This window comes from Lepisosteus platostomus, chromosome 10 (genome assembly GCF_059453375.1).
Source record: "Lepisosteus platostomus isolate fLepPlt1 chromosome 10, fLepPlt1.hap1, whole genome shotgun sequence".
NCBI classification, from domain to species: domain Eukaryota; kingdom Metazoa; phylum Chordata; class Actinopteri; order Semionotiformes; family Lepisosteidae; genus Lepisosteus; species Lepisosteus platostomus.
In genome coordinates this window covers 2626787-2652159 of record NC_142620.1, presented here as the reverse complement: position 1 = coordinate 2652159, position 25373 = coordinate 2626787, and the positions used below count along the sequence as shown (strand labels likewise).

At 39.0% G+C, this 25373-nt stretch overlaps 1 protein-coding gene across 6 annotated transcripts in view; it reads left to right on the top strand.

The window, feature by feature from the left end:
- Positions 1-25373, top strand: part of cep128 (centrosomal protein 128) — a 57070-nt gene that overhangs the window by 8458 nt on the left and 23239 nt on the right. For 5 of the 6 annotated variants that reach the window (XR_015941576.1, XM_088647479.1, XM_088647478.1 and 2 more), the window contains 10 exons: positions 2914-3000; positions 5449-5523; positions 5885-6017; positions 6562-6722; positions 9077-9427; positions 11288-11938; positions 12791-12955; positions 20864-21040; positions 23195-23254; positions 24890-25082. Coding sequence is in view for 5 of the 6 variants with exons in the window: in XM_088647479.1 (XP_088503605.1) it covers positions 2914-3000; positions 5449-5523; positions 5885-6017; positions 6562-6722; positions 9077-9427; positions 11288-11938; positions 12791-12955; positions 20864-21040; positions 23195-23254; positions 24890-25082 (2053 nt within the window). In the remaining variant the exon portion in view is untranslated. Of the gene's footprint in view, positions 1-2913; positions 3001-5448; positions 5524-5884; positions 6018-6561; positions 6723-9076; positions 9428-11287; positions 11939-12790; positions 12956-20863; positions 21041-23194; positions 23255-24133; positions 24731-24889; positions 25083-25373 lie in introns of those variants that run through there. The other variant, XM_088647482.1, reaches the window with a different exon arrangement.

Sequence of the window (25373 nt, the reverse complement as noted above, 5' to 3'; positions counted from 1 at the left end):
ATTGTAATTGATTTCACTTGAGGCTGAGTGGTTTTTTATAATGAGAAGGCTCTTAAATGGAGCTACCTTGTCTTTTAGTGGAGTGTTTGTCTCCACAGCTTAAGCCGGCAACACACTACATGACTTGACGCGACTTCTAGTTGACAAATTTACAGAAATAAAACCTTTAAAAAAATCTTTAAAACAAATATTGTAAACAAGTTAGTATTGCGCTATAATGTGTAATATAATGGGCACATTATCTCACAAGTACACATCTGGCTCACTGCTCACCCCTACGACTTGCAACTCACTGCGAGAAAATTAAACCAGTTTGATTTTCTCGTGGCGAGTCGCAGAGAGTCTTAGGGGCTGTTAAGAGGGCTATGACCGAGTTGCTGGGGGTGTCGCACTACACAACTGCCGATAACGGGCAAGCTGCGACTCTCTACAGCTCGCTGTGATTTTCTTACGATTATGTAAATGAGTCGTGTACTGTGACGTCAGCATTACCTACAGAATAATATTGTCGTGAAAAATAATGCTCAATATACTCAAACAAAGAAAGGCTCTTGAGAGAAAAGATCAATTTCTGGGTTAAGTCAGAAAATATTCTTATTCTTCTTTATTTCAATTATAACATCAGTATTCTGATTTCCCAGACTAGGCAAGTGCGCTCAATATTTGTCTTCTAATCAAATAAAGATAGATGTATGTTAAACACAATCACATTAATGTTTGATATAATTCATTGAAGAGCAAATATAGGTCTAAATGAAAGAGCATTTCTGTGGGAAATACAATTTCAAACTGAATTGGATCAAAGTAATTTTTTTAGATAAAAGAAGCTGTCAAGTTTCGTTTTCCATGGAATTATTTTAAATAAATAAGAAACTTCAAAATGTGAAATTTAGTCCTTTAATGTAATACTCATGTATTTTGTTTTTCTGGATTTATCTATATAAGGACGGGTAAAATGACCTACGTAACATCACTTTATTAGCCCTATACAATTTCTTGCATTAGGAATTTATCTGTTCGCATACCCAGCTTGCTCTCCATAAGACACAGACAGGGAGAGAAACTGGGGGTCAGAGCGCAGGGTGAGCCTTTGGCAGTTGGGGTTAAGGGCCTTGCCCAGGGGCCCACTGGAGTAGGATTCCTCTGCCAGCTGCAGGACTTGAACCAGCAACCTTCCAGTCACAGGTGCAGATCCTGCGTGTCTAGTACCATGAAAAGTTATACACATGTATAATATGCTTTCTTTTACAGTATGTGGAACTGTAACTATCACGTTAGGAAAGTACTTGGATGTTGATGTTCTTTCGATGGCAACATGACCGTATTTATTTCAGTTAATTAATGCAGTGGCAGAGCACCAGAGGGCAGTGTTTAATCTTTAAACGCTGAATCTCTCGATGCTTTCTGTGAAAAGCTCCTGACTTGTTTCTGTGTTTATTATTGGAGTCTCACTTTTTCCTAATGAAGACACGATGTGCACCTGGTGCTAATGATCTTCTGAATAATATAAAAAGCTATGTTTTAGCTTTATTCATTACTGTTTGATTACATACTTCATCCTTATGAAATCATTTAATCTCAGTCATTCATTTTTTCTCATTTTCGGCATTACTTATATTTAGTACACGGAAGAGAAGATACAGGATGTGGAGTTGTGTGAGCATTTCTTTGTTACATGCAATTGAATCAATTGAAATCAAAAGTGTTCTTCAGTAGCAGGAAGCTTTTTAAAATATTAAATCTGTAGCAGAAATGTACGATTCTCTTTATGAAAAACACTTAACATGAAGTACATTTCCTGCCTTATTATTTTCCTAATCCCTTCATTTTTCAACTAGCCACACTTGTTTACAATTAAGAAAATTAAAATCATATATTAAAAGACATTTTGACATTTTTAAAAAAATCTACTTATTTTCCTCATGCATGTCTACTACTGGCCTGCAACATACCTGCTGTCACACACAGCAGTACTTTTCTGTCAATATTAGTTAATAAAGCATAAATGGAAAAGTTTGCAGTACTCTATAAGATAATGTTCCAAAAAGCTCTTAAAACTAAAAAGATTACCATTCTATATTTTAAAGCTTACATTGGTGAATGACTTATTCATTTCTAGAAGTGTCTTTGAAGGATCTTATGACACATCTGACTGTGGTAGCCACTATATGTAACTGTGCTTTTAAGTTTGCACTACTAAGAAGAAAGAAGCACAAATGTTTCTGTGAGCATTAAACTAAACAGGAGAGATCGATTTATTAAAACCAAACACATCAGTTATTTGTTTTTTTGTTACATAGTTCCTGTATTATAACCTGGGCCGTCTTGATGTAGAGTCTGTAAAGATGGTGTAGCTAAAATAGTTTTACAGATCTATTACAAGTGAACTGTAATAGAAGTGTGACAATCATTATATTGTGTTTTTGAGCTGGTGGTTTTAACATTATAATTTGAATGAGCTCTACATGTTTCAGGTAAAACATTTTAAAGTTTCCAGCATTTTGTTTTGTTCCTCTCACTAACCTGTTATCAGAAAGCTTCTTAGCACTGTTAAGGGTCACCACAGCCAGGTGTGTGTCCCCGAGGCACAGGGTGCCTGGCAGGGCCAATAGTAATGGCACTGGTATAGAGCTCTAGTTATAGGCTAAGAAATGCCACTTCACCCTAGGACGCCAGTCTGTCAGGTTGCATGCTTAGTTTTCCCCTCATGCTGTGTTTCGTACAGTGCATTGTGTGGATTTGATACTTTGCAGACATCAGTTTTGACATTGGCTAACTGCTAACTTAGGGCACCATGATGTTTAGTAGGACCCCTGGCCAGCACTCGGAGACAGCAGTCCCGAGTGGTGTTTCACCATCATTACAAAAATTCTCAGCGGTGCAGGAGGGTGAAACCTGTCACTTATGTTGCAGGCTTTGAGGAAACGTGAAGAAAAAGCCACTGGCGCTGAGGACGTCACCAAGAGCAAACTGCTGAGATCTGAGTGTGAGAAGAACAAGGTAATGCTAACAGGCTGCGTTTTTTTTCCCCTGGATGTGACCTCTCTGTGCGTTCAAAGAGAGCAGAGTGGTGTGTGCATCTGTCTGGGGAGACGTGTGTGTGTGTGGGGGGGGGAGGGGGGGGTCATTTTCTTGTGTGGTAACCCCCTAGGCAGGCTCCATTAGCTGCTGCTGAGCTGTGAATGACTCACAGCGAGGGGTCTGATAGTTTTCAAGCGCTTCTACCCTCTGGAGTGTGTGAATGTTCACCTCATCTGTCTGATAAGCTTCACCTGCAGCCTGTGCTGTTTGTGATAGAAATCAGAAGACTTTGCAGTGGGGATTATGGTGAGGTGTCATTCAGGAAGAGAGGCAGGGATCTATTCGATAATTTCCACCGTAGGGGTTGTCTTCTGACACCCTTTTGTTTTGGATTTGCAGTTGGCTTCATCTTTTATGTACAGCTATGAAAAAATTATAATCACAATAAGGCAGAGTATTAAACATTTTTAAGTTATTACTTTACAGTATTGGTGTTTATTATATCCAAAAATGTAAGAATGCATAATATTATAATTTACTTTATGTAACATATAGTAATTAGAAAATTGCATACATACTACACTGCAGACCCTTTCAAACAAAACACCATCACTCTGAGTGTATTATGTTTTTATGTTCATTTTTTTCCATTTTAAAATTTATTTTTATTATGTTGCTTGGTATCTAATCCTGCATAAATGTAAAAGTAAGTGTTGAAGATTTAAACTGTGTGACCGGTGTGTGTTTTCCACTGTTACCTTTTTGCCAGGATTTTATTTGGGTTCAGCCTGAACCTACTTTGTTCTGTTTAATAAAATGTATTTAGAAATGTTCTAAATACTTCCCAAAATATCTTAGAATGTGCATTTTACACAGGTTTTGTTCTTAACAATACTTTCGGTTATTGGTGGAAGAATGCTGTTTTTAAAGATCTATGCATTTACGAAATTTAGGATTTACAAAGACTGATATCTTCTACATGCCTACCACCGAAGAATTTGAATAGAAAGAGTTTGTACAGAGGAGGAACTTGGTAACAGCAGCATATCTTTGAGGAGTGTCTTAGTTACATGGAAGTTTGATGACAGGCCTTCAGCCATAGCACAACTGGAAAAGTGTAAAAAGCATCTGAATTCACTAAAAGTACCTTAATATACAGTAGGATAATAATTATGAGTGCAATCGCTACAAACAGAACTGTAGGGAATCAGCTGTCAGACTTAAAAAAGGTTGCAGAAGGTTTTTCAGTATTTCCATCCTCTGCTATTTTCTGTTTTTTAGGGGGGATTTTGATGGATTCTATGTATATGTAAGAGTTATTTTTAAGTAACAGTTCTAATTACAGGAAAGTCAGATTAAAACTGTTACAGTTGGTGCAGCAGTTTATTGAAGTTGAAAATTCTTTCCACTTTACTTTTTTATGTGGAATGGGGTTAGATGCAGTAAAGAAATACCTAGCTGTTGGCAACTAGTATTCTGATGAAACAGTGTATTGATTGTGGTCAAAATACTGTCGAAATGACACAGGTGTGAGTTGATCATTCATTTACACACTCCTGTTGTGAAGTTGTGTGCGAAGGCTTAGCTGCCAGATTCGAAGTGGAACTGGGTCATGTGAATAGGTACCTTTTAGGTATGTTCTGTGAAGAAGTTTGTTGTGAAGAGTGTTAATGTGCTCTAGATCAATACAAATCATTTAATTTACACAGTTGTAGTTTCATGCATAAACTTTTTTTTGGAAGAAAATTCTCTGCAGAACAACCTGTTTATCAATTCAGTCATGAGGTTTTCAGTTTTGTAAATGACTGATTAAATAATCAGGGCATACTTCTTGTCTTAAATATGATTTAATTGATGACATAATAAGGTGACAAATGAGGGGGGGCCATTAGCCCCATCAAGGCCATTTGGTAGTCACTAGTGAATTGATCTAAGGGTCTCGTCCGGTTATTTCTTGAAAGTTGCCAGGGTATCCCTATCAGCTTCAACCACATGGCTGTGTAGCTTGTTCCAGACCCCCACAACTCTTTGGGTAAAGAAGTGTCTCCAGTTCTCAGGAAGATTTAAATACACTTCCACCTAGTTTCCATTTGTGCCCTCTGGTTCCTGTTAAACCATTAATGTGATGATCCTGATTGTACAGCTACAAATCATTCCTTTGATGTTTTCAACCAAATTCTTCAAAATCTTCAAAATTTTGGGAACAGGTAACGGAATATCTTCCTGGGTTTTCAGTATGGTTTTGGTGAATGGGGTTCAACTTTGAGTATTTATCCTGATATATTTTGCTAGGATGTGATCCTTTTTATGCAATTAGTTGTTTAGATGTTAAGTGTGTCTGCAGTTTTAAAATATAATTTATCTTTATATTTGCATTATTGTAATGTCTGCAGTGCATGCTGAAGCATTTTATGATTTTTAATAAAGATCGAGCAAGAGTTGGAGCGAACCCGAAGACAACTGGAACAGTCTGAAGGAAGTCGGGACACCCTTCTTCAACAGGTGCTTTTTTTGTGGAAATGCATGAGTGTTTTAATATACTCATTATGAACTTCCTATGGTAGAGAACTTGCAGTCAGAATGTGTTAGTGGAAACATTGCACTTTTCAAACAGGCATCCAGACCAATAGCTGCAAAACTGAGAGCTCACTGTCTCCTGGGTGTGTATGTAACACACTCCAATGAGACTAAATTACTTTAGAATGATGATTACTTTATCTATCTATAGCCATGCTTAGATCTGCAATAAAAGAATAAAAGGATGCATCTGCCTTTTCAGAGTTTTTTTGAAGCTTCGGTATGTGCAGGGCTCCAATGAAGTCTTTCACTTTTTTTTTGTTTGCACGTTTCACTCGTTATTTAGATAGATGACCTGCGGACACAGCTGCTGACAATGGAGCAGGATCGCCTGGACTTGCGGCAGCAGTTCTCTCAGGTCGCTTCAAGGCAGAGAAGCCGTCGCGAGGAAGAGGAAGAGGACAGGAATCTGAGGATGGGTGATGAATGCTATATCCTCCATTTCCACTGGGCCATGACAGGCACAGGGCCCGCTTGGTCTCTAGAGGGCGCCATTTCACTGAAGTCAGAGCTCAATTCATGATATGCCATGGGATTGTATCACATATGTGCTGTGAAGACAGTGATAATCTTACGTGTCTTGTGTGACTAGGAAATTCCTCTTAATCTTCTTGAGTTTTAATTAATATGAAAGGATCAGTCTTGGCTTTCCATTTATATTTTTCTAGCTAATATTTTTATTACTAAAAAGTTAGTTTAATGAGTCTGCTTCTATGTGTTTTGGCTCTTAACTTATCCTAGTATAGTAGGTGCAGGTCAAGATTTTTTTCCAGGTTTTATGCCTACAACTGTGCAGAGCCAGTGAGACAGAAGTCAGTACTGAAATCTGTGATCCTATTATGTTAACGATTTCAGTATTTATTTCTTGAGGTCTTTCCTTGCCTGGTGGACAAAGTGAGATTGTGAAACTTCATGTGTAACACAAATGTTTTCTGGGCCTAAATTTATAGCTTGGTTTTGCAGTGACTGAACGCTCAGAGCGAGAGAAGCAGGAGCTGGAGAAACAGATCCAGGACCTCAGGCTGCAGCTCACCCAAAATGCGGTCATGGCTGAGGTAGATGAGCTGAAAAGAGTAATTGAGCGCAAAGATAGGGAAAAATCGCAACTTTCTGTACACGTAGAGGTAAGGAATATTATTTGCCTTTGTGAAAAATTAAGATAATTTGTGAACAAATTGGTTGAGTGAATGCTGAACAAACAAGAAGACTAATCTTCAGTTGGATTAGTTCTTTGTGCTGTTTTTTTACATGTTTGAGATGAAAGGTTGGAAGTTCCTTATTCCTTCCATTGCAGTCAAATCAAACTTGGCACTGAAAGGAGAGACTGTAGAACAACTCAGAAGTGTCTTCTGGACTTGCATTGATTCAAATGATTACTCAAATCCCTTTTGCCTTCAAACTGGGCTCTTACTTTTTTGATCTTTCAACTTTGAAACCAGTCAGATAAGTTGAATCTCAAAGCTGGACTCCTGTTGTGAGTAGATGGGGAAAATGTGCGGTATCGCACACGTGAAAATAAACCATAAAAAAGTTTTAAAGAGAAACTTCCCAGGAAGCTTTTCAAAACCATTTGCTGCAGGGCACAACACGTTTGTGAATCTGTATGGGGAAAAACTGTAAATCTGCAACTCTACAATAGAGAGTGTAGGGGAACTAGAGTGCAGAGAGAAACTACATGTGTTTTTCCACCCAAAATAGTTTTGGAAAATTAGCTAGACTGTGTGGCAGTTAGGGGAAAGCACAAAACTTTTTTATTGGTGTGAAAGGCTTTAAAAGGTTCTTGTAAAGATTAACTTTCATCTGACCTCAAATTTCATACAAGAGAAAAATACAGGCATCATGAGTAGCATGGATGTCTAAGTAAAAATGTTATTTCATTTTTACTTAGACATCCAGAATTTTTTTTTTTACTTCATCCTGCTGATCGCAGGATGGGGCAGGTTATTAAAGGGAAGGGTGTGAAATCCTGGTCTAAAGTGAACAAAGTATTTTTCCCTTTGAATCTTGTTTTCTCTGGATGTTCGTCAGACTGCCAGGGTTACATCTAGAACATAAAAAATGCAGATAAAAAAAGTGAAGATGTCATGAACAATTTGTAGACCTGTGGAATTTTTGTAAAGTGGTATTTCTGTAAAATTTAGGTTGGCATAAATTTACAGATTTATTCTAATATTGCATTCCCAGTCTGAAATAAGAATGTAAAAACATCCAGTTTTCACAAACTGGAAACACTATACAAAGAATGTTCAGATATGTAGAACAGTATATGTGAAGACCAGGATATTTGTTAATCAATAATTGTGCTTAATGGGGCTCAAAAGTGATAATAAATATTTTGAAGCATTCATTTTGCTTTATTATTTGAATTTTGCTGAAGTAACCAAACCTATAATGAGGGAGGCTCCGGGAAGTTTCCTTGAAATGTGCATGTATCAAGGTTTAAATGCATTTCCATTTAACCTAGTTTGTTACTGATCCTCAGAATCGCAGTTCAGAACAACCACAGGAGAACAGCAGATATGTAGAACAGTTCTTTTAATTCCATTATTAATCATTCAAAGTAATTTGCATTAACATAGTGGAATTAATGTGTTCTGCAACATTTCCTTCTGACTGGAAGAATTCCTGCTGTTTTTATTTTGCAGCATGCCACTGAATAACATTGAAATAAAAAACATTTTTGGAGTTTTTCATCATTGTTGATTAGACAAAAACAGAAGATAAAAGTAAAATCATTTTCATACAATAGCTTCTGCAAAGAAACTATGGAAATTAGACTAAAATTGAGTTGATATCGGATTGCAATTATTTGGATTGTGCTACAAAGCACAGATGCTTTTAGTTAAATAGATGCAAGAGCATGGAAGAGATACTTTTAATTAGGATGCCATTAAAAGGTGAAAAGTTGCGATACATTAAATTTGTTTTCATTTCTATCACCATTAAAGTGCAGTTCCACCTGGGTGACGTGCTGCTGTCATCATGCTCCAGCAGCCCCACTGCACAGCAGAGAATTGAGGAATGACTTTAATCACTATTGTGCTGTTTCCCTTAAGGCAGGACTTTTGGAGGCCCAGAGTGTAAGGTAGCCAGGACACCAGGAACTGTGTTCCTAAGAACAGTGCCATGGGATCTTAAATGACTACATACTTAGCAAAAGAGAGCACCTCTTGCACAATAAACCCAGCATAAACAATATTAATCTTAATGTGACGTTTTTCAATGGTGTTGGAATTCAGGGTCTGATGCTGGTTGTTTGGGAAGTAATATTATTCTAAGTCTTTTTACCGAAAGCGGTAGAATATGAGAATTCATAGAAAGATTGTGCTATAATATTAGAGTGGCTTATCTAACTTGTTCGGCGTACTTGTAAAAATCTCACTGGTTTGAAACTATTGCACTTCCTCCTAGTAATGTAACGGATGGACGTTACTAAAGACGAGCCAAGAAGAGACGGTGCTTTCTTTCCCCCCGACAGGCGTTGTCGTCAGACCTGGGCAAGAGGGAGAAGCAGCAGCTGAGGATGCTGGAGCAGCTGAAGGAGATCCAGAATCGCTACGAGGAGTGCGAGGCAGACCGCAGCCGCATGGCTCTCCAGGTTCAGGAGCTGGCGGGCCAGCTGAAGGAGTCTGGAAAGCAGGCAGACGCGTACCTCAGACAGGCGAAGCAGGTGGAGATGCTGAAGGATGAAATGGAGAGAAAGAAGGAAGACCTGAAAGCCAGAGCACAGGTGTCCATCAGGCAATGGAAACTGAAGTGTAAGAAACTAGAACAGCACCTGGAGAATGAGAGAAGAGCTGCTGGGCTTGTGGCAGAGAAGAGCGGGCAGGTTTGTTATTGATCTTTATTTTTGTTTATTTTAACAGAAGTTTTTGTTCCGTCACTTTCAGCAATTCTGTGATCATTCCAGGGGTTAGCTGTAAACGTGTTCCTGTGTTACGTGCCTGTTTCTTGTGTGTGCACATGTGCTCGGCCAGCATTTAAGACATTTAATTTTTCTCGGAAAAGGAAAAGCTTCTCATTTGTCTCATTAAGTACAAAACAAAAGGACTTTTTGCAAGGTCCCAATTAATAACATAGAAGACGATGGCAAATGAATTGTTCTTTTCCTGCAGTGAACGAAGTTTTCTGGTCCTTTCTAGGTGATCATAGCTTTCCTTTTTAGTGTCTGCACTGTACACTATAGCAAAATATCTCTCTGGGTAGGCGAGTGGTGGTGTCTTTCAGTTCCTCTGTAAGTCCTCTTCCTTACAGTGGGCTGGCATCCCATTCAAGGTTTAGTGCTGCCTTGTGCTGTAGGCTTTCAGGATAGGATCTGGGCAGTTCCAGCCCTTAAAAAGAATAGGAATCTTTTTGAAAATGGGTGTACAGATACATGACAAATATGTCTAAGGGCTCATAATCACAATTCTGCAACTGCATATGGGGAGTTTGAGTTATTTACAATGATTCTTGTTTTGTATTCCTAATACAATTTAGAGTTTTTAAGCAATATTCTGTCAGGGTAATGTCTCCTGGTTTCTTTATTGAATTGCCCATTAGTTGGTCCTATGTTAATAAGAGCACAGTCTTTTACTGTATATTCAGTTTCTAAAAATTGTTGTGCATTGGTTTCTTTTTTTTTGTTTGAAAAGTGTGTTACAAAGGCACAGCTTCCTCAAGTTTCCTAGATAGGTCACAAGCAATTAAGAGTTCAGTGTTTTTTTTAGAAGGCACAGTGTATGACATACTATATACAATATGCAAGTGTGTTTTCTGCATATACACTTTCTTAGCTAATTGGGAAGCAGACAAACATTAGTCATTGCATTTTTCAACTCAAAAGATTCACCACACAGCAGATGAGGCAGCACCACCATCACAAATTTAATTTTATAGTGAAATTTACGTAGGTCAGATTGTACAACTTCAGAATTGGAATTAAACAGGTTCATGATACTGTTGTGAAGTATGGCGTGGGAACTTTAGTGATAAAGCAATAAGGACCTCTATTTAATGGTTCTTTCAAAGGCTGGACTCATCTTTACATACAGTAGCTTCTAAGACCTGATGAATTCAAGTTACAAGGTTGCAGTCAATATACTAGTAACATTGAAAGGTTTTCCTTTGCTATTCTTCAGTCTCCTTCTAAAAACCTACTTGGTATTTTCATTCTTTATTTAAACCACCTACACCTACCACCTACATTTTCTGGAGATATGACAGTTGGTTAGGTGTAAGATCTTAATTTGGATTTATTTTTTCTATGTGGTGTAATGAACCAGCAGGTGTGGTTTAGAGTCCTAGATTAGAAATGACAAGAATAAAAGGACTATCATGCAAACTGATAACCTACTGTGACCCATTTCCGCTTGCTTATTCAATTCGTCCCATCTTTAAAACTTCGGCTAGCTTTAGCCTTTTTTCTTTTCACAACATTGATCGGCCTTGCTGGGAAAAGGAACATGAATTCTGAGGCAGTAAAATATTTTTGTTGAGGTTTGAATTAAATGTAAACATTTTCATTTTAATTATTGGCTTTTGTTTTGTCTTACCTTAATATTTTCTGCTACTTGTAATTTAGTCGCTGCACCTTTGGAATCTGGCGTTCCAGTATAAACAATAAACTGCTTCTCCCTGGGTTGCAGCTTTTCTGAAATTAGGAAAGATTGAAACCTATCGTGATAATGAGTCTGTTTGCTTTCTCTAGATGCTCAAAGACAAGGAAAGCATTCAGGGGCAATTCCAGACAGCCAGCCAACAACTGGATAACCTCCGGAAAGAGCTTGGAGACGTCCTGTCCAGACTGGCCCAGAAAGAGGAAGATCTTCGTCGGAAAGACGTGGAGTTCAGCGAGACCCAGTCCCAGCAGATGAACCTGGAGCGCGAGATTCGGGAGGCACGGGAAGTCGCCCGCCAGCTAGAGAGCGAGGTGGAGAAGCAGAACCTGCTGCAAATGCAAGTCAAGGAGGAGAACCAGAACCTGGAGAGGGAGCTTGATGCTTTGCGCAGAAAGAGGGAGCAAGACCAGGAGAAAATGCTGGACTTTCAAGGGGCAGTAAAAGAGCTAAGTGCCATTCGGGCCGACCTGACCAACAGGCTAGCTGAGGAGGAAAGGGCCCGGAAGGAGCTGAAGAGAAATCTGAGCGAGCTGCAGGGCCAGCAGGACCGTGCCCGGGAAGAGCTGGCCTCTGCGGGCCAGCAGCTGAAGCTGGAGAGGGACGTGCATCAGTGCGAGCTGGCGGGGCTTCGGGCAGAGATGCAGGACCTGAAAGCAAAACATGAAACGCACAGCCAGGAGGCCATTCAACTTTTCAGGAAAGAGAGGGAAGAGCTGGAAAGTCGCATCCGAAATTTGCAGGTAATGGCTGAATCTTGTTAGGATTTACGATAATAAATTCCTTGCACTTGTATAGCGATTAATGCTTGGAAATGATATTCTGTTCCCATTTGTAACATAGGGTTACTATAAATCATTTCTGTAGCTGCAGAACATGTGTGGTATTTTTTCTTTCAAATACGAGTTCAAGTTATTGTAAATAAGTTAAAGGCAATATTGTAATGCAATCGGATGAGTTGCTTTCTGATGATAGACAGCCTGTGGTATTACACTATGTTTAGGAAGGAGATCTCTTATACAGATGTCACATGAGGAGCTTCCAGATGATTCTTACCAAGTTTGTCATGTTAACTGTTGTGTGTGTATATATTTTTATATGCATTTATGGCACCAGGGGCAAAGGCCTAGATAATTCGCGTCCACTGTGTGCAGAATGGTAGGTGAGTCATGCGATCAGGAGTCTGTTATTTCAGATCAAACTCGTCGCACTCCTGACCGTAGTCCCAGCGGGACTGGAGCGCTGACCTGCATGCACAGTGATCCCCTCTGAGCAGATGCCCAGTGAGTGCTGCAGAGCTGATGGGTTCATTCTCTCTGCTGTCTTTTTTTTCCCACTTCTGTTAATTTTTGAAGGCGGTTATAATGGAGGATGCCCACTGCAAGTCACAGGTTTTAGCAAGAAGGATACAGATAATCTGATCTTTACATGTAGAAGAAAAACATTTTGGAAAAAAATGCAGAGCACTTGTTTCAGGTGGTTATTGCTGTAAACATTCTTAATTTGGAGTTCAACACTCTAAAAGGTGCGAAATGTCAAAAAAATAAAAAACTCAAGCAGGGAGGTCAGTTGTACAAGATGTGCTTTTCCCTTAGGCAGATAAAGCAGTGGACAAAAGCTTGGTTAAAGCACACCGCCAGCAGCTGGAGAAGATGAAGATCGAATGTGACAAACTGACAGAGGAGTTAACCCAGAGCGAGGAGGTATACGCCACGCTCAGGAGGAAGTACCAGCTGCTGAAACAGGAACTGGAAGAAAAGGTGAGTTCAGTTTCACCTCTTCTGCGAGCAGGGCTTAACTGTAGAAGAGTGAGGCTGAGTATCTGTCTTCACACATGCAGTGATATGTGGCCTTGTACTCATGCAGTGTGTTAGCCTGACAAAAGGTGAATTTTATTGTTTGTATAACATGCATACAGTATGTTGAATTCATGGTAACATTATTGCATAGTAGCAATGGGGGGAAGAGGGCTCGTTTGTTTCAGTATTGGAACAAGTAAAGGTTTATTCCATACTGAAAAGAGATGAGGCATTGCTAGTGTTTTGAGTTTTTTATCTTGTAGGGTGGGGCTCAAAACCTCCTTGATAAAACTGCTAAAAACATGCAGAACTTGTTTGCATTTAGACCAGGTTTAGACCCATAACCTTGTATACCCAGTCAATCTTCAGGAACACTCAGTGAAACTAAAATAAGTGTTTTCCCAAATTATTTTTTTAGTGACTGTTAACTAACTGTAATTTTTAATGACTGTCAAAAAGAAATGACCCACATGTTTTTGGTGTGTGAAAATGGAAAGAATGTATTTCCTGACGAGTGTAGTTTTAATAATATCTGCCCTCTGAGCTTTCCTTTGAAAGAGTTCTTTGAATGATTTTCTCAGCTCGCTTGATGTGTGGTGTTATTAATTCTCATTTGTCCTTCAATGAAGATAATGTGAATGCTGGAAATGCTAGAAATGCCACCAGTTTGCTGTTTTAGTGGAGTTGGCAATAAGAGTGAGGGAGGTCTGTGCATTGACCAAATACTATAAATGCCAAATACTATAAATGCTAAATAAAACATGGCTTTCATTATGGTGTTTAAAAAATCCGAAGATTAATCAGGATAACACAGTGCTGAATTTCTATTACAGTAGTTTATTACTCGTAGCAATGGGACAAGGCCAGGTTTAGATAACTCTATAGACAAAAGCTACAGGCTCTTTCTGTATGGCATCGCTCTCCTCATCAGTACTAGTTTGCTGCCAGTAGGTCACACTGTTGTGTATGCTTATTGATTCTTGCAGATTCTTTTCAATGGAGGCTTGAGAGAGACTGCTATAGAGATATTTTTGTTGATTTGTTCAAATGGAGAGTAAATTACTGTTTTTTTAAAAATAATTATGCAGTAGATGAAAGATGTGCAGTTAGCAGTAGTGACGCAGAAGAGAATATCAGAATTTCCTAGAATACCTGAGCCTGAGGTGAGTATAGAAACCTTTCTCTTTTAATTTGCTCTCTCCATTTTGTTCATCACCTCAGAATTTCCACTGTGCATTTAATAGGAGATGGAACCTCTGTCTTGTGCTACAGGTCTTGAATTGCACAGATTTGGAAAGATAGTAAAGGAGTATCTTTTTCACGACTGCTCAGTCTCTTAACTTTTCTTCCCTTAATGAAAGGGAAGTGAAGTTAACAGCAAAAATTAAAATCAACTTCTGTTTGTCATTAACAAGCCCAACATGTAGTCCATTAAAGAGCGCTTGGCTCTGGCTGCTGCCAGCCTGGCAGTGAGCTGACCCTTGACCTTTGTGTTGGGATTGTCTGTGGCACTTCCCTTCCAGGTGAGGAAGACACACGCCGGGCTCTGCCTCTGATGTCTATTGGCTGCACTTTTAAGACCTAGATATTCAAGTATTTTGATCACTTCATATATGTGACTATTTCAACACCTTGATTCAGCCCCTTCTGTGAAACCTTGTATGGCCCTACCACAGTATATTACACTTCCTTAAGGCTACGTACTACACCCTCTCTCTGGATTGCGCCAGACTGGACGTCTGTAAATGTGACTTTATGCATCGACCTCCAGTGGGTCCCATGTGAAAGTTTCCGGGGTGTCCTGCAGTCTCCTCTGGTTCGCTGCTTGCTCTTGCTTTGCACACGTGGGGCAGCCTCTTTCGCTGAGAACTGTGACTCACCCATACCTCCAGTCATGTCAGGGAAACACCCAAGGGATTTTATTATTTTTTTTATTTACTTTGTGTCTTATTGTTTAATAATTGAACAGTACAGAGGAGGGTAATGAAATGTAAGAATTTGCAGATTGTTAAATGGCATTTCTCCCTGATTTATTTACTGTGTGATATATTTTTACATGTAGGCTACTTTTGGTATTTACTGTAATCTTTTTCATTCATTGTTATTTCTCTCCCCGTTTATATATGGTAAAAAGTTTCTTTCTGTACCTCCCTGGACTGCGAGGTACTGCTCCATTCTCTCTCTGGCTCTCTACTCCCCTCCACGATTAGCCCACATGCCTGGTATCCATTAAAGGACAAACCGTGGTGTTCTGCAGTTCTGCTCTCCTGTCCATTCCTGCTTACTTGCAGGCACAGGCAGGGCAAATACAGAAGGATCTCCGCAATGTCATGAGTGGTAAATCTGTTTTTTCTCATGTGGGCGAAGGAAAGGTCACTTCAGCCTTAAATACAGTGTAAAGACTTGAGAAGCCCTCTGTAACCCTTGGAGTAGGAGTAATGGCAAAACCTTTTGGTTTTCCTGTAGCGCGATGCGAGGGGTAGGGTTTACTAGTGTGAAAAGCAGATCCAACAGTGTTACAGGCGCAGACTTTATTTCCAGGAACATGGGAATAATGTCCTAATAGAAAGTGAATCCAAGTGTGTGTAGATGTCATATGGGATGTTTTTTTTTATTTAAATTGGCTGGGTGCAACAGCCTCACATGAAGCAGTGTGCAGAGACAGCCTGATAAAATCTGTACCTCATCACCTCTGTCCAGAGCTGCCAGTCCAATCCACAGCAAATTTCTTATGCACCATGGGCATAGCATGAATTTAAACACCTGTGGAACAAGCTAGGTGGAAAGGTCCTCCGTTCTGTAGCCAGACCCAAAGAGAATGAGCAGACTTGCCCAGCAAATTACCTATCATGTACAAATGTGGTATCCCTGTGTTTTTTTTATATAGTTACTCATTTTTTTTTGTCTTGTCTCATTTATCCAAAACCACTTACTTATGTAACAACAATGCAACAATGTGGGTGAAGTATCATGCTCAGGGGTGGAGCAGCAGCAGTGTCTCTTCTGGGATTTGAACCCACATCCTTCCCCATCCAGGTCCAGAGCCCTGACCAGTGCTCCACACTGCTGCCCTCATGTAGCGTGCAATATGACAATGGTGCTTCCAAGACACACCATTATGAAGTGTTTACCCTTATTTGACTGTCAGTTTTTACTTTAAGTAAGGTGCTTCAAATTATTGTGTCATTTATCCTGAACCGTTGTAATATTTGCTGGAGACGATGGCTTCACCGTAAATCAGCGGTGACTTCTTGTATGTTATTAAAAAAAAAACTTGTGATGGGCTCGCAGTTACTAGTAAGGAGGCTACATTTAGGCAATTCATACCCAATATAAAAATGTGTTCAAGATGCTTTCTTGCAAGTCAGGTGAAATTGAATAAACGTCTTGTTTCAGTTGCTTCCTTTGAATCTGTAGTTATCTCTGGTCTAGCCTGAAATGTCAGTGAACCCATTTGTAAGAGCCCTTGTACCACACGTTCTGTGTTAATGTTATGTGAAACATAATGCTATATAATGAACTAAATGGCTTGTGGAAGTATGTGTGATCACAGCAGAATTCCAGGTCCCTGTGTAACTTTTCACAATTAACGTTTCTTTATTCACCATCCATCATTAACTGGAGCAACAGCCATTGTGCAGGGCTCTAGGATACCGAGCCCTTCCCGTTCCTTTTAAAGGGTAAAATTTGTACTAACTTCCTGTGTAAATTTAACCTGATTGGCCTCAGTGGTGCTGGAGACCATAGCAAACCTCATGTCATGGTGTGATCGAGCTTTGAGTCAGTGAGCTTGAATAACATCAACTGCTGTGAGCTAACCTGCCCCATACGTTGCTAAGCTATCAGTGGACAAACCTTTTTAACAGTAAAAAAAAGTATTGGGTGAAGATTAATGATTTACAGATGTGCTTGAGAAATAACTTTTATTAACTTGCGGCTTTATAAAATAAAGTTTCCTGTATACTTTTTATAAAGCAGATCGGTTCCACCTTGTTCTGTCACTAAAATGCCCTTTTTTGGTATTTTTACACATGTGATCTAATGTTGTCTAGTAAATGTTTTTCTAAGATATTCACACATCATTCACATAAGTAGAAATTCTAGCACAGAATTCCAGGATTTTTCTGGTGTTTATAGGTTGGGAAAGAACACCAACCAATATGGTTTCTGTTAAATTACTCTTTTAAGGCTTGTTTAAAATGATCATGTAACATACATTTTACTTCTTCTTAGAAATGTCAGATGCTCATATTTTTCATCTGAGCAATGGTTACAAAGCAAAGCCAAAAAATCAAGATACAATTACCATGGTGATTTTTGAAACTCTGAAATTTAAGCAAATATGGTACATTGCTGGATTTATAATGGAGTTAAGTTGAAAAGGCCATATATTTGAATATAAATCCATGAAATTACTTGCCCATTTGTTTTAAAATAGGATTTTTGATTGGCATGATGCGATTAGCTCTTTACAATTACAGGTTGAAGGAAGGCACCTTATTCTAGGTGACAGGTAGCCCCCTTAGATAGAGGGTTGTGTTTTCAAAGTAAAAAAATGATTTCCCTGGGTGATTGCAGATTTTACTCTTTCTATCCCCTCAGCAATTGAAATGCTGTTTACAAAACTAGGCTTTATTTTCTCACCATTGGTATTGTGTAACCTTAACAGTTCAGAATGGTGACCATTCTTTTTTGTACTACAGCTCTGTTTGTCTTTAATTCTATGCATTGTTTCATACAGTAGTTACTGTTGCATTGGAGACCATTGCTTTTTTTTTAAATTGTCCACAGCTGCCTTTGTCTCGAGAGTTTGGCAATATAGAAGGTGACTGGGTTCTGCTGTCTAAACTGCCTTTGAAGAGCTTGTTACTACAGTTGCTCTGAAGATGTATTAAATAATTCCTGTTTTCCCCTGCTAGTAACTTGCACAAACATTTGAATTGTAAGAGAAGAATCCTTGTGATCCAAGGTGCACAACTCCAGTCCTGAAAGGGGAGAAGTTTTCTGAACCCTTAATTACTTAATTGTACTCGTTATTTGTCAGACAGTGGTGCTTGAGGACTGGAGCTGGACACCTGCTTTAGATGCTTAAGAGACCTTCTGACCTGTTTATTTCAGTATTGTACCCCTTCCTAAGCTATTTGGGATCCTGGGTGTGACACAGTTGTACCATTGAGCGAGGTACTAAAGCCAAAATAGCTTCTCTGTAAATAGGTATTCTAAATTTGAGTTTCTAGTTAATTGAAGGATTGAAATGAAAATAAATATATCCATTCCATGTACTGAAGTATAACTCTTTTTAAAATATTAAAACTTAACCAATACTTCACCTTGTAAAGGTACAGCAAAGCCTCAGTGTCCTTATAAGAATCATATCTGCTGAGTGAAGAAGTTGGAAAGAAAGCGGCATCTACAAAATCCCTGGATTTGTAGCATGATCAGCTAGTCTTTAGCAACATGGATATTCATAAAAAACAACAGGTGGCTTTGGGTTAAAGACGTCAGATGGTGTTTTAATTTCATACAGTCTGCTTAGTAGTGTTTGAGTATAAACAAAAATAAAATGCATGCTAATTAATACTTCGGAAAAGCAGCACCTGGTCCTTTATGTTTCTTGTGGGTACTTTGAAGTGCCATCTCTAGTGCGGGGCTGCGGTAATCCCTCTCTCCCAGGCAGCACAGTGCATTATTGTAATGAGGGCTTCCTGAGAAAGGACTGCACAGTTGACGTTGCATAAATCCGGGTGTTTTTAGTGATAAATATTTTTTCCATCCTCTGTAGTTTGGAATGTCCAGCTTATACCTTTTTTCATCTGCTACCAAGCACAGCAGGAAGCAGGGACTGAAAACAAATCAGTTTCAAATCATTTGTCTGTTAACTGCTAGTAAAATAAGAAAGATTATAGACAACTGATGGTTATTCAGACCATCTTGTAGGTGGTTTGATTTCTAGAGAACTGATTAATCTGAGGATCTCACCCTGCCTTTTGTCGAGAAGCAGCTGGATATGCTCTTCAACAGAGGTTAGCTTGTTCCAGATTCCCCATAGTTTCCACTTGTGTCCTTCGGTTCATGTTTCACTGTTGGTTCTGAAAATAGTTGAATGGCCGGATGAGGTCACTTTATAGTCTTCTGTGTTCAGTAGCACGAAAATATAGTCCTTTGAACTGATCACAGTAGGGTGTTGGGAATGCATCTGGTGTGTCATTCTGGACCGATTCTATGGCAGCAATACCTTTTTTGTATCATGGTGCGCAAAACTGTACCCTATTCTAAGCTGTGGAACATTATAGATTGTATTCCATTGTATAATTTTAAAATGAGCTTTTCATTTACGTTCTACATCTTTGCCTAGATCTTGACATGTTTTTTTTTTTTTTGCTTCACACCATTGTCTAGACTCTAGAAGATGCAAATGATGTGTCAACATAAATACTAAATCCTTTTTCATAAATGTCAGTTTTCCATGATATATCAATTTTTTTTTATTTCTTTTGCATATATGCAACACTGAGGTTGAGGAATGTGTAATATCTGTGAAGACGTATACAAATCTGGAATCTGAGTGGACATTAAGTGTGGTGTGGTGACCCCTGACTTTTGTTGATATTAATTTGCAATGCTAAATCTCATATCCAAAGCTCTGTAGTCTATGGCTGAGATTTAGTGGTCTATGGCTGTCAATCTTTAAAAAGTACAGTATAATCTTTTAGAGTACAGTATATACAGTACCACTGAATGCGTGTTCAGTTTAACTGTTTATAATAAATAATAGCCAAGGCAAAGTTATTTGTTTGAAGGGAGCTCTATACTAGTACTTATTTAAAATCCTTAAAAAACACACAAGCTTGTCCTGGATTTTCTTTTAATAAACGTTTAGCAGACAACGGACCTGGAATGTCTGTACAAAATTAAATTTTAACTTTTATAATGTCTGATCCAGGTTGGCAAGTAACGAAACAATCAATCCTAATATTGTCTGACCTTTTCCTCCATGCAAAATGCCTGTACAATATGCACCTTTTGTGCTTTCCTCACTAAAGGCTACATGCACTGGCCTAAATATTATAAACTCCCAATAGAACCAGGAGCATGTTGTCCCTGTGAAAATAGCTTAAACAGGGTGTGGCTTATATTTCACAAGGTTTTGATATATTTGCTGCCTTATTTTATTTTTCCAGCGGTATTACTTTTACCGAGGTTGTGCTGAGGGTAATGAAGTGTGGGATTGAACTGCACATGTATCAGATCCAGCAGTTATAGTTTCAGAAGGAATGAGATCTGGGCATTGCTCTGACCAAGGAAAGGAGGGGAGTCTGCGTTTTTCTCTGCAAACTCTCCATACTTTGCCTGCCACAAAGAGGCTATTCCTTCATTACTTCAATCCACTCCATTTCATTACTTTAGTAATAGTGCAACCAATTTAATTTAATTTCTATATTGATTCTGCTTGTTATGAACAACGTTTACTGCAAAATTACAGTGGTTTGGAACGGCAGATGGTTGAGTAGCCATAATCTATTCATTTGGCTAATATTTTAAAATGTGTTTATACAGGCTGTGCTCATGAGGCATAAGGAAACTAACTGTCCCATGTCCTTTGTTAATATCCACCTAACTATTTTGCAAGATAACTCAAGGCACTATTAATTTCAGATAAGCCCTTTAGGGTACAAAGAACACAGCTTTAAAAGTGTAAAGAAAGTCATTTCCATCCTTTAAAATATGCATTGTGAAAGAGTCATTGATGTGAAATAGGCTGTTGTGTTTAAGAAAATCAAAAGACCCACTTGGACAAGTTTGATCTCAGGTGCTCTTCATGTTTGAGATAATTGTTGGATTGCGACACGTATCTCACTTTTGTTTCAGAGCAAATTGGTCACCAGTGGCGATGACCGAGTAAGAAGAATGGATGAAACAATTCTGGAGCTCCGAGAGCAGATTAACTGTCTGGAAACAGAACAGGAATCCATACTTCAGACCATAGGAATAGAGATTGACTCTGCATGCAAAGGTTTCTCCAGGGACTCCGATGAAAAATTCAAAGTAATATTTTTCTCTTACAACGCCATGAATTTGTTCAGAAGGATGTATTTACATGTAAACATTCTGACGCACCAAGGTTATTCACATAACAGTATATTACGCTGCAGTATAGCGCATTGGGTATTTCTTGTGTTTAGAGGAACAAGAACTTAGACAAGCCACTTGTTGTGTTCAATTTATTCTTCAGCCTTTTAATACTGTTTGCCACTGCTTTATCAGCTGCCTGCAAAATTACGTCAGTATGAAGCTACGTGAAGTGAAAATGACATTTAGCTGCCTTAGTAGCCCCTCTTTTACCACATTCTTTTTCTAGTAATCATGTCAGCCTGTGGGTCTAATCTATGAGAGTCCCCCTCTCCAAGATGCTTCCACAAAGGTGACTTTCAGCAGTTAAGATCTGTTTTTAACAGAATTGACATGTGCTTATAGTTGAATAATGACATTACATTTTAATGCCATTTTTCCATAAAAGCTTAGGAATATGTATGATGCTGCAAAATGCAATCTATAAAAGCAACATATCCCAAGACATTTAATGGTTGAGTGATGAGGTTGTCTTAATATGGAGACCTAGATAAACTATTTGCTAATAATTTATTGCATTTCAAAACTTTTTAAATCTTTTTTTAATCTGTTGGACTGAATGATTTGTGACTAATTCTAATAGCTGAGGTATGGTTTCTGACTGTCAAAATGCCATGTTGTAGTACAAAAGATCTGCAAATGGCAATGCTGTGGTCTAGTGGGTTCCTCAAGTGTTGCTTAATGCAGCTGGGTTTAGCCACTGGCTTCCGGTCAATCCTCTCTTATTAGAATATATGGGACATATCCAAATTCTTCCTTTAGTATTTTAGAAAACCAGTCTCCAGGCTAAGCCCATTTAAAAAAATAAATCAACAGCGTAATTAACTGAAATCGTGGATTACCAATTTTACCTCGGATGTTTCTGAAACTCAGCGATGGACTCGTGTTCCCATCCTGGATGTATCCCACCTCGCCCCATTTGCTTGCTGGGATATAGCTCGAAGCAGGCTCCCCCACAACTGGCATCGATTAAGCTGTTGGAAAATGGAACATGGATTTAGGATTACTCAAGCGTACGCTCAATATCTAAGATGTATATATTACATTTAACAGCATTTTTTACAATATTTAATGATCATAATGAGATGAAGGGAAATTCCCAGTAGAAAGAGAGATACATCATCAGTGGGCTCAGCCTGTAATTTAAGGACAGTGCCATTTATGTTCTTTACTGTGATTACAATAAATCCCTGCTGTGGGTATCGCAGGCCTTTATTCTTAAAAAAAAAAACAGAGCAAAATTAATCCTCAGTGTTAACTTTTTTCATTTTATAAAATTGCTGCTGGTGCTGGGATTTTTTTAAACTGATGTTGGTTAGGTACATAAAAGATTATGTACCAACAGTAATACATTTGAGCTGTCAGCTCTGAAAGAGCTTATGTATGTACATGGCAAATCACCTGTATCTGCCCTGCAAAACTGCAAGCTGCAATTTAGTATGTTTTCTTTTTTTTTAGTGTAGTTAATATTTTTAGATGGTAGATTTCAAGTATACACAAAGGTGAAATTAAAAATACATTGAAAAATAAGGGAAAGTAAAGAAACAAAGTACGTTAATGTTACAATTCATGTAATGCTTTTTTTTTTACTTTTTCAGGTATCCACAAAATCTTAAGTTGTATTCACACATAAGTTCAAATATTCTTTTAATAGCTTTTATCAAGAGTTTTTTCCTCTTAGATCTGTGGTGCAATTTAACATTGTCTCACAGGACCCTGTTTCAGACCATTGCGTTTTAATTTCAAATTTACATTACGCATATGCTGCTGGTAGTGCTATAAGTTTTAAGAGAACCATTAAGGTAATTGTGCCACTACTGAGTCATATTAAAATGAGTGATAAAGAAAATTGAAAGCAACCCTTTTGTTTACACATTATTGTTCATTTTACAGAATTGCATTAATATAACATCAAAACCTGTATTATGAACCTTGCTTGGTGCCTTCGGTGTTGTTTTTGTCCTTATCTAAGAGATTATTTGTTGTACCAGTGAAACCGATACTGGGGGCAGTGAAAAGCTTTTTAATAGATCAGCTTGTTCTAAAAAAGCAAATCTGTTTTGTCCCTAGGCAATATCCCTTACACCTGGCCTGCAGAAGGACCCTCATCGCTGGTTAGCTGAGATGAAGGTACTGTACTAAACTGTGTTTGAACAAACAAGTTTTCCTTGTACTTAAATTGCCAATATGGCTTTAGATTTATGGCCTTTGTAACTGTATTGTAAATGAGCTCAACATTTTGAGATGTTCACAATCATATCTAAAAAGAAATTAATGTATTTGCTGTAGGTCTACTTTTTGATACTGTTTAATACTGTTTCCTGTTGCTGACATTTTTCCTAAGTAACAAACAGCTAAGAGAGGCCATACTTCTGTAATTCCTTAGTGGAATGTAACATGCCAGAACTGTGTGTGCATGTGTCAGTTTTAACACATCACAACTCTCGCTGGTCCCAGGTGCCTCAGCAAATGAAGGCACCGTCTTGGAGTGCAGGTTGAGCCGTGTAGTCCTGCCAACTTATTTACCAGCGGGGACAGGAATGCTGGGGTGTTCCTGGCTTGTCCACAACAGTGCAGAGTGTTGGTGAGAGAACTGTCTCTGCTCTTGTCCATGGGGTTGCCCTTGGGACACTGCAGCTGGACAATGACAGATCATAGCTTGTGTGATCCTCCTTTTGTGCTGGTATAAGGGCCAAAATGGTGAGCCAAATTGATCAATATTTGGCGACTCCAGATTGGGGGCACATAACATTTAAAAAACAATTAACAACTCATTGTTTCAGAGCAGAATGCATCTTTAAAGGTATTGCAATGTAAAGTCTATGACTCTTACCTGATTTAGCATGCTTGGAAAGACTCACAGTGTTTAACTTCCAGACTTTGTATAGTATATTGTGAAGTTCAAAGGAAAAAAAATATATTTTGGCTGTTAAGCCTTCTTCAGGTGTGACCTTTTTTCTTTCTTATCAGTATGGAATTAACCCTTTGTTTATTGTCCTCCACCTATAGTACTGTGACACTCCGTATGACACTCGGAGAGTGTGCTCATCTGCCTAGAGACCTCATGGCTCCACAACCTTGGGAACTGACATTTTAAAGCACTCCCCAGCCAGCTCATGTAACAAATGCTGTGCCTTAACAGCCTAGACCCCCAAAATACATGAGTAGTCAGTAGAAGGTAGAGGTATTCCAGTTAGAGGGTTTCAGGCCCCAAAGTCTTCACCACTGCATTCTGTATTGAGTTTGGTTAGTTGTTGGTCACAGAAGACAAAGACAGTAAAATGCGTTTTTCTTGATTAGCAGGGCATATTGGTTCTTTTTTGTATTTTTCTTTGTTGTTTTTTTACCAGGTTTTACAATATATTCAACAAGTTAAATCCCCTTGATGTGTGTGCCAATCAGCTCTCTCACACATAAGGTATCGTGTATTAGAGAGTCATGAACCCATCCAGATGTCAAAACCACTGAATCAATGCCCGAAACGTGTATGTATGTGTAGTAGAATAAAATGTTTCTTTTGATTGCTCAGTCTATTTGAAAGTGAATAAAAACTTGAAACTGAAAAGTGTAGGTGTGCAGAAATCCTTTAACAAAATCAGAACAGAAGATGACTGCATGAGGGAAGCTTTTATGATCTGTTTAGTAATGTCGGTGTTACAAGGTGTGCTAAGATTCGGAGAGTGAGTGACGAGTTCGCGTCGGGTGGTGCTCTCCTGGAGGCGCCCGGCGCGCGTTCGTGAGCCGTGTCTGTCTTGCTGGGCCCAGACGAAGCTGCGCTGGCTGTGCGAGGAGCTGAAGGAGCGCGAGGGCCAGGAGAGGAAGCTGCGGCGCCACCTGCAGCAGGGCCGGGAGCAGCTCAAGGGCCTGCGGCGGGACAGGGCGTCGGAGCAGCAGCTCCTGGTCGCGCAGATCGCGAAGCAGGAGCAGCTGCTGGAGGAGATCCACAGAGACAGGAGAGGTAACGCAGCCGTGCGGAGAATCTTGTGTCCTTTTCTGCAGGGGGGGTGCTGTTGTGCTAATCACACTGAGGTTTGAAACGGTGTAATAGGACCATAGCGATGATGATTCTTTGTCAGTGACCTTTTTTTTTTCATAACAATCAAAATATAGCCGGTCAGGAGATCAATAAGTAAATGTAACCCTAATTTAATACTTTTATGGAAATTCCTGCAACACGAGGAAGAACTTTTTTTTTCTACACTCGCACAGTGCACATCTCTTGGCTACTTCTTAACCTGGACTATTGATA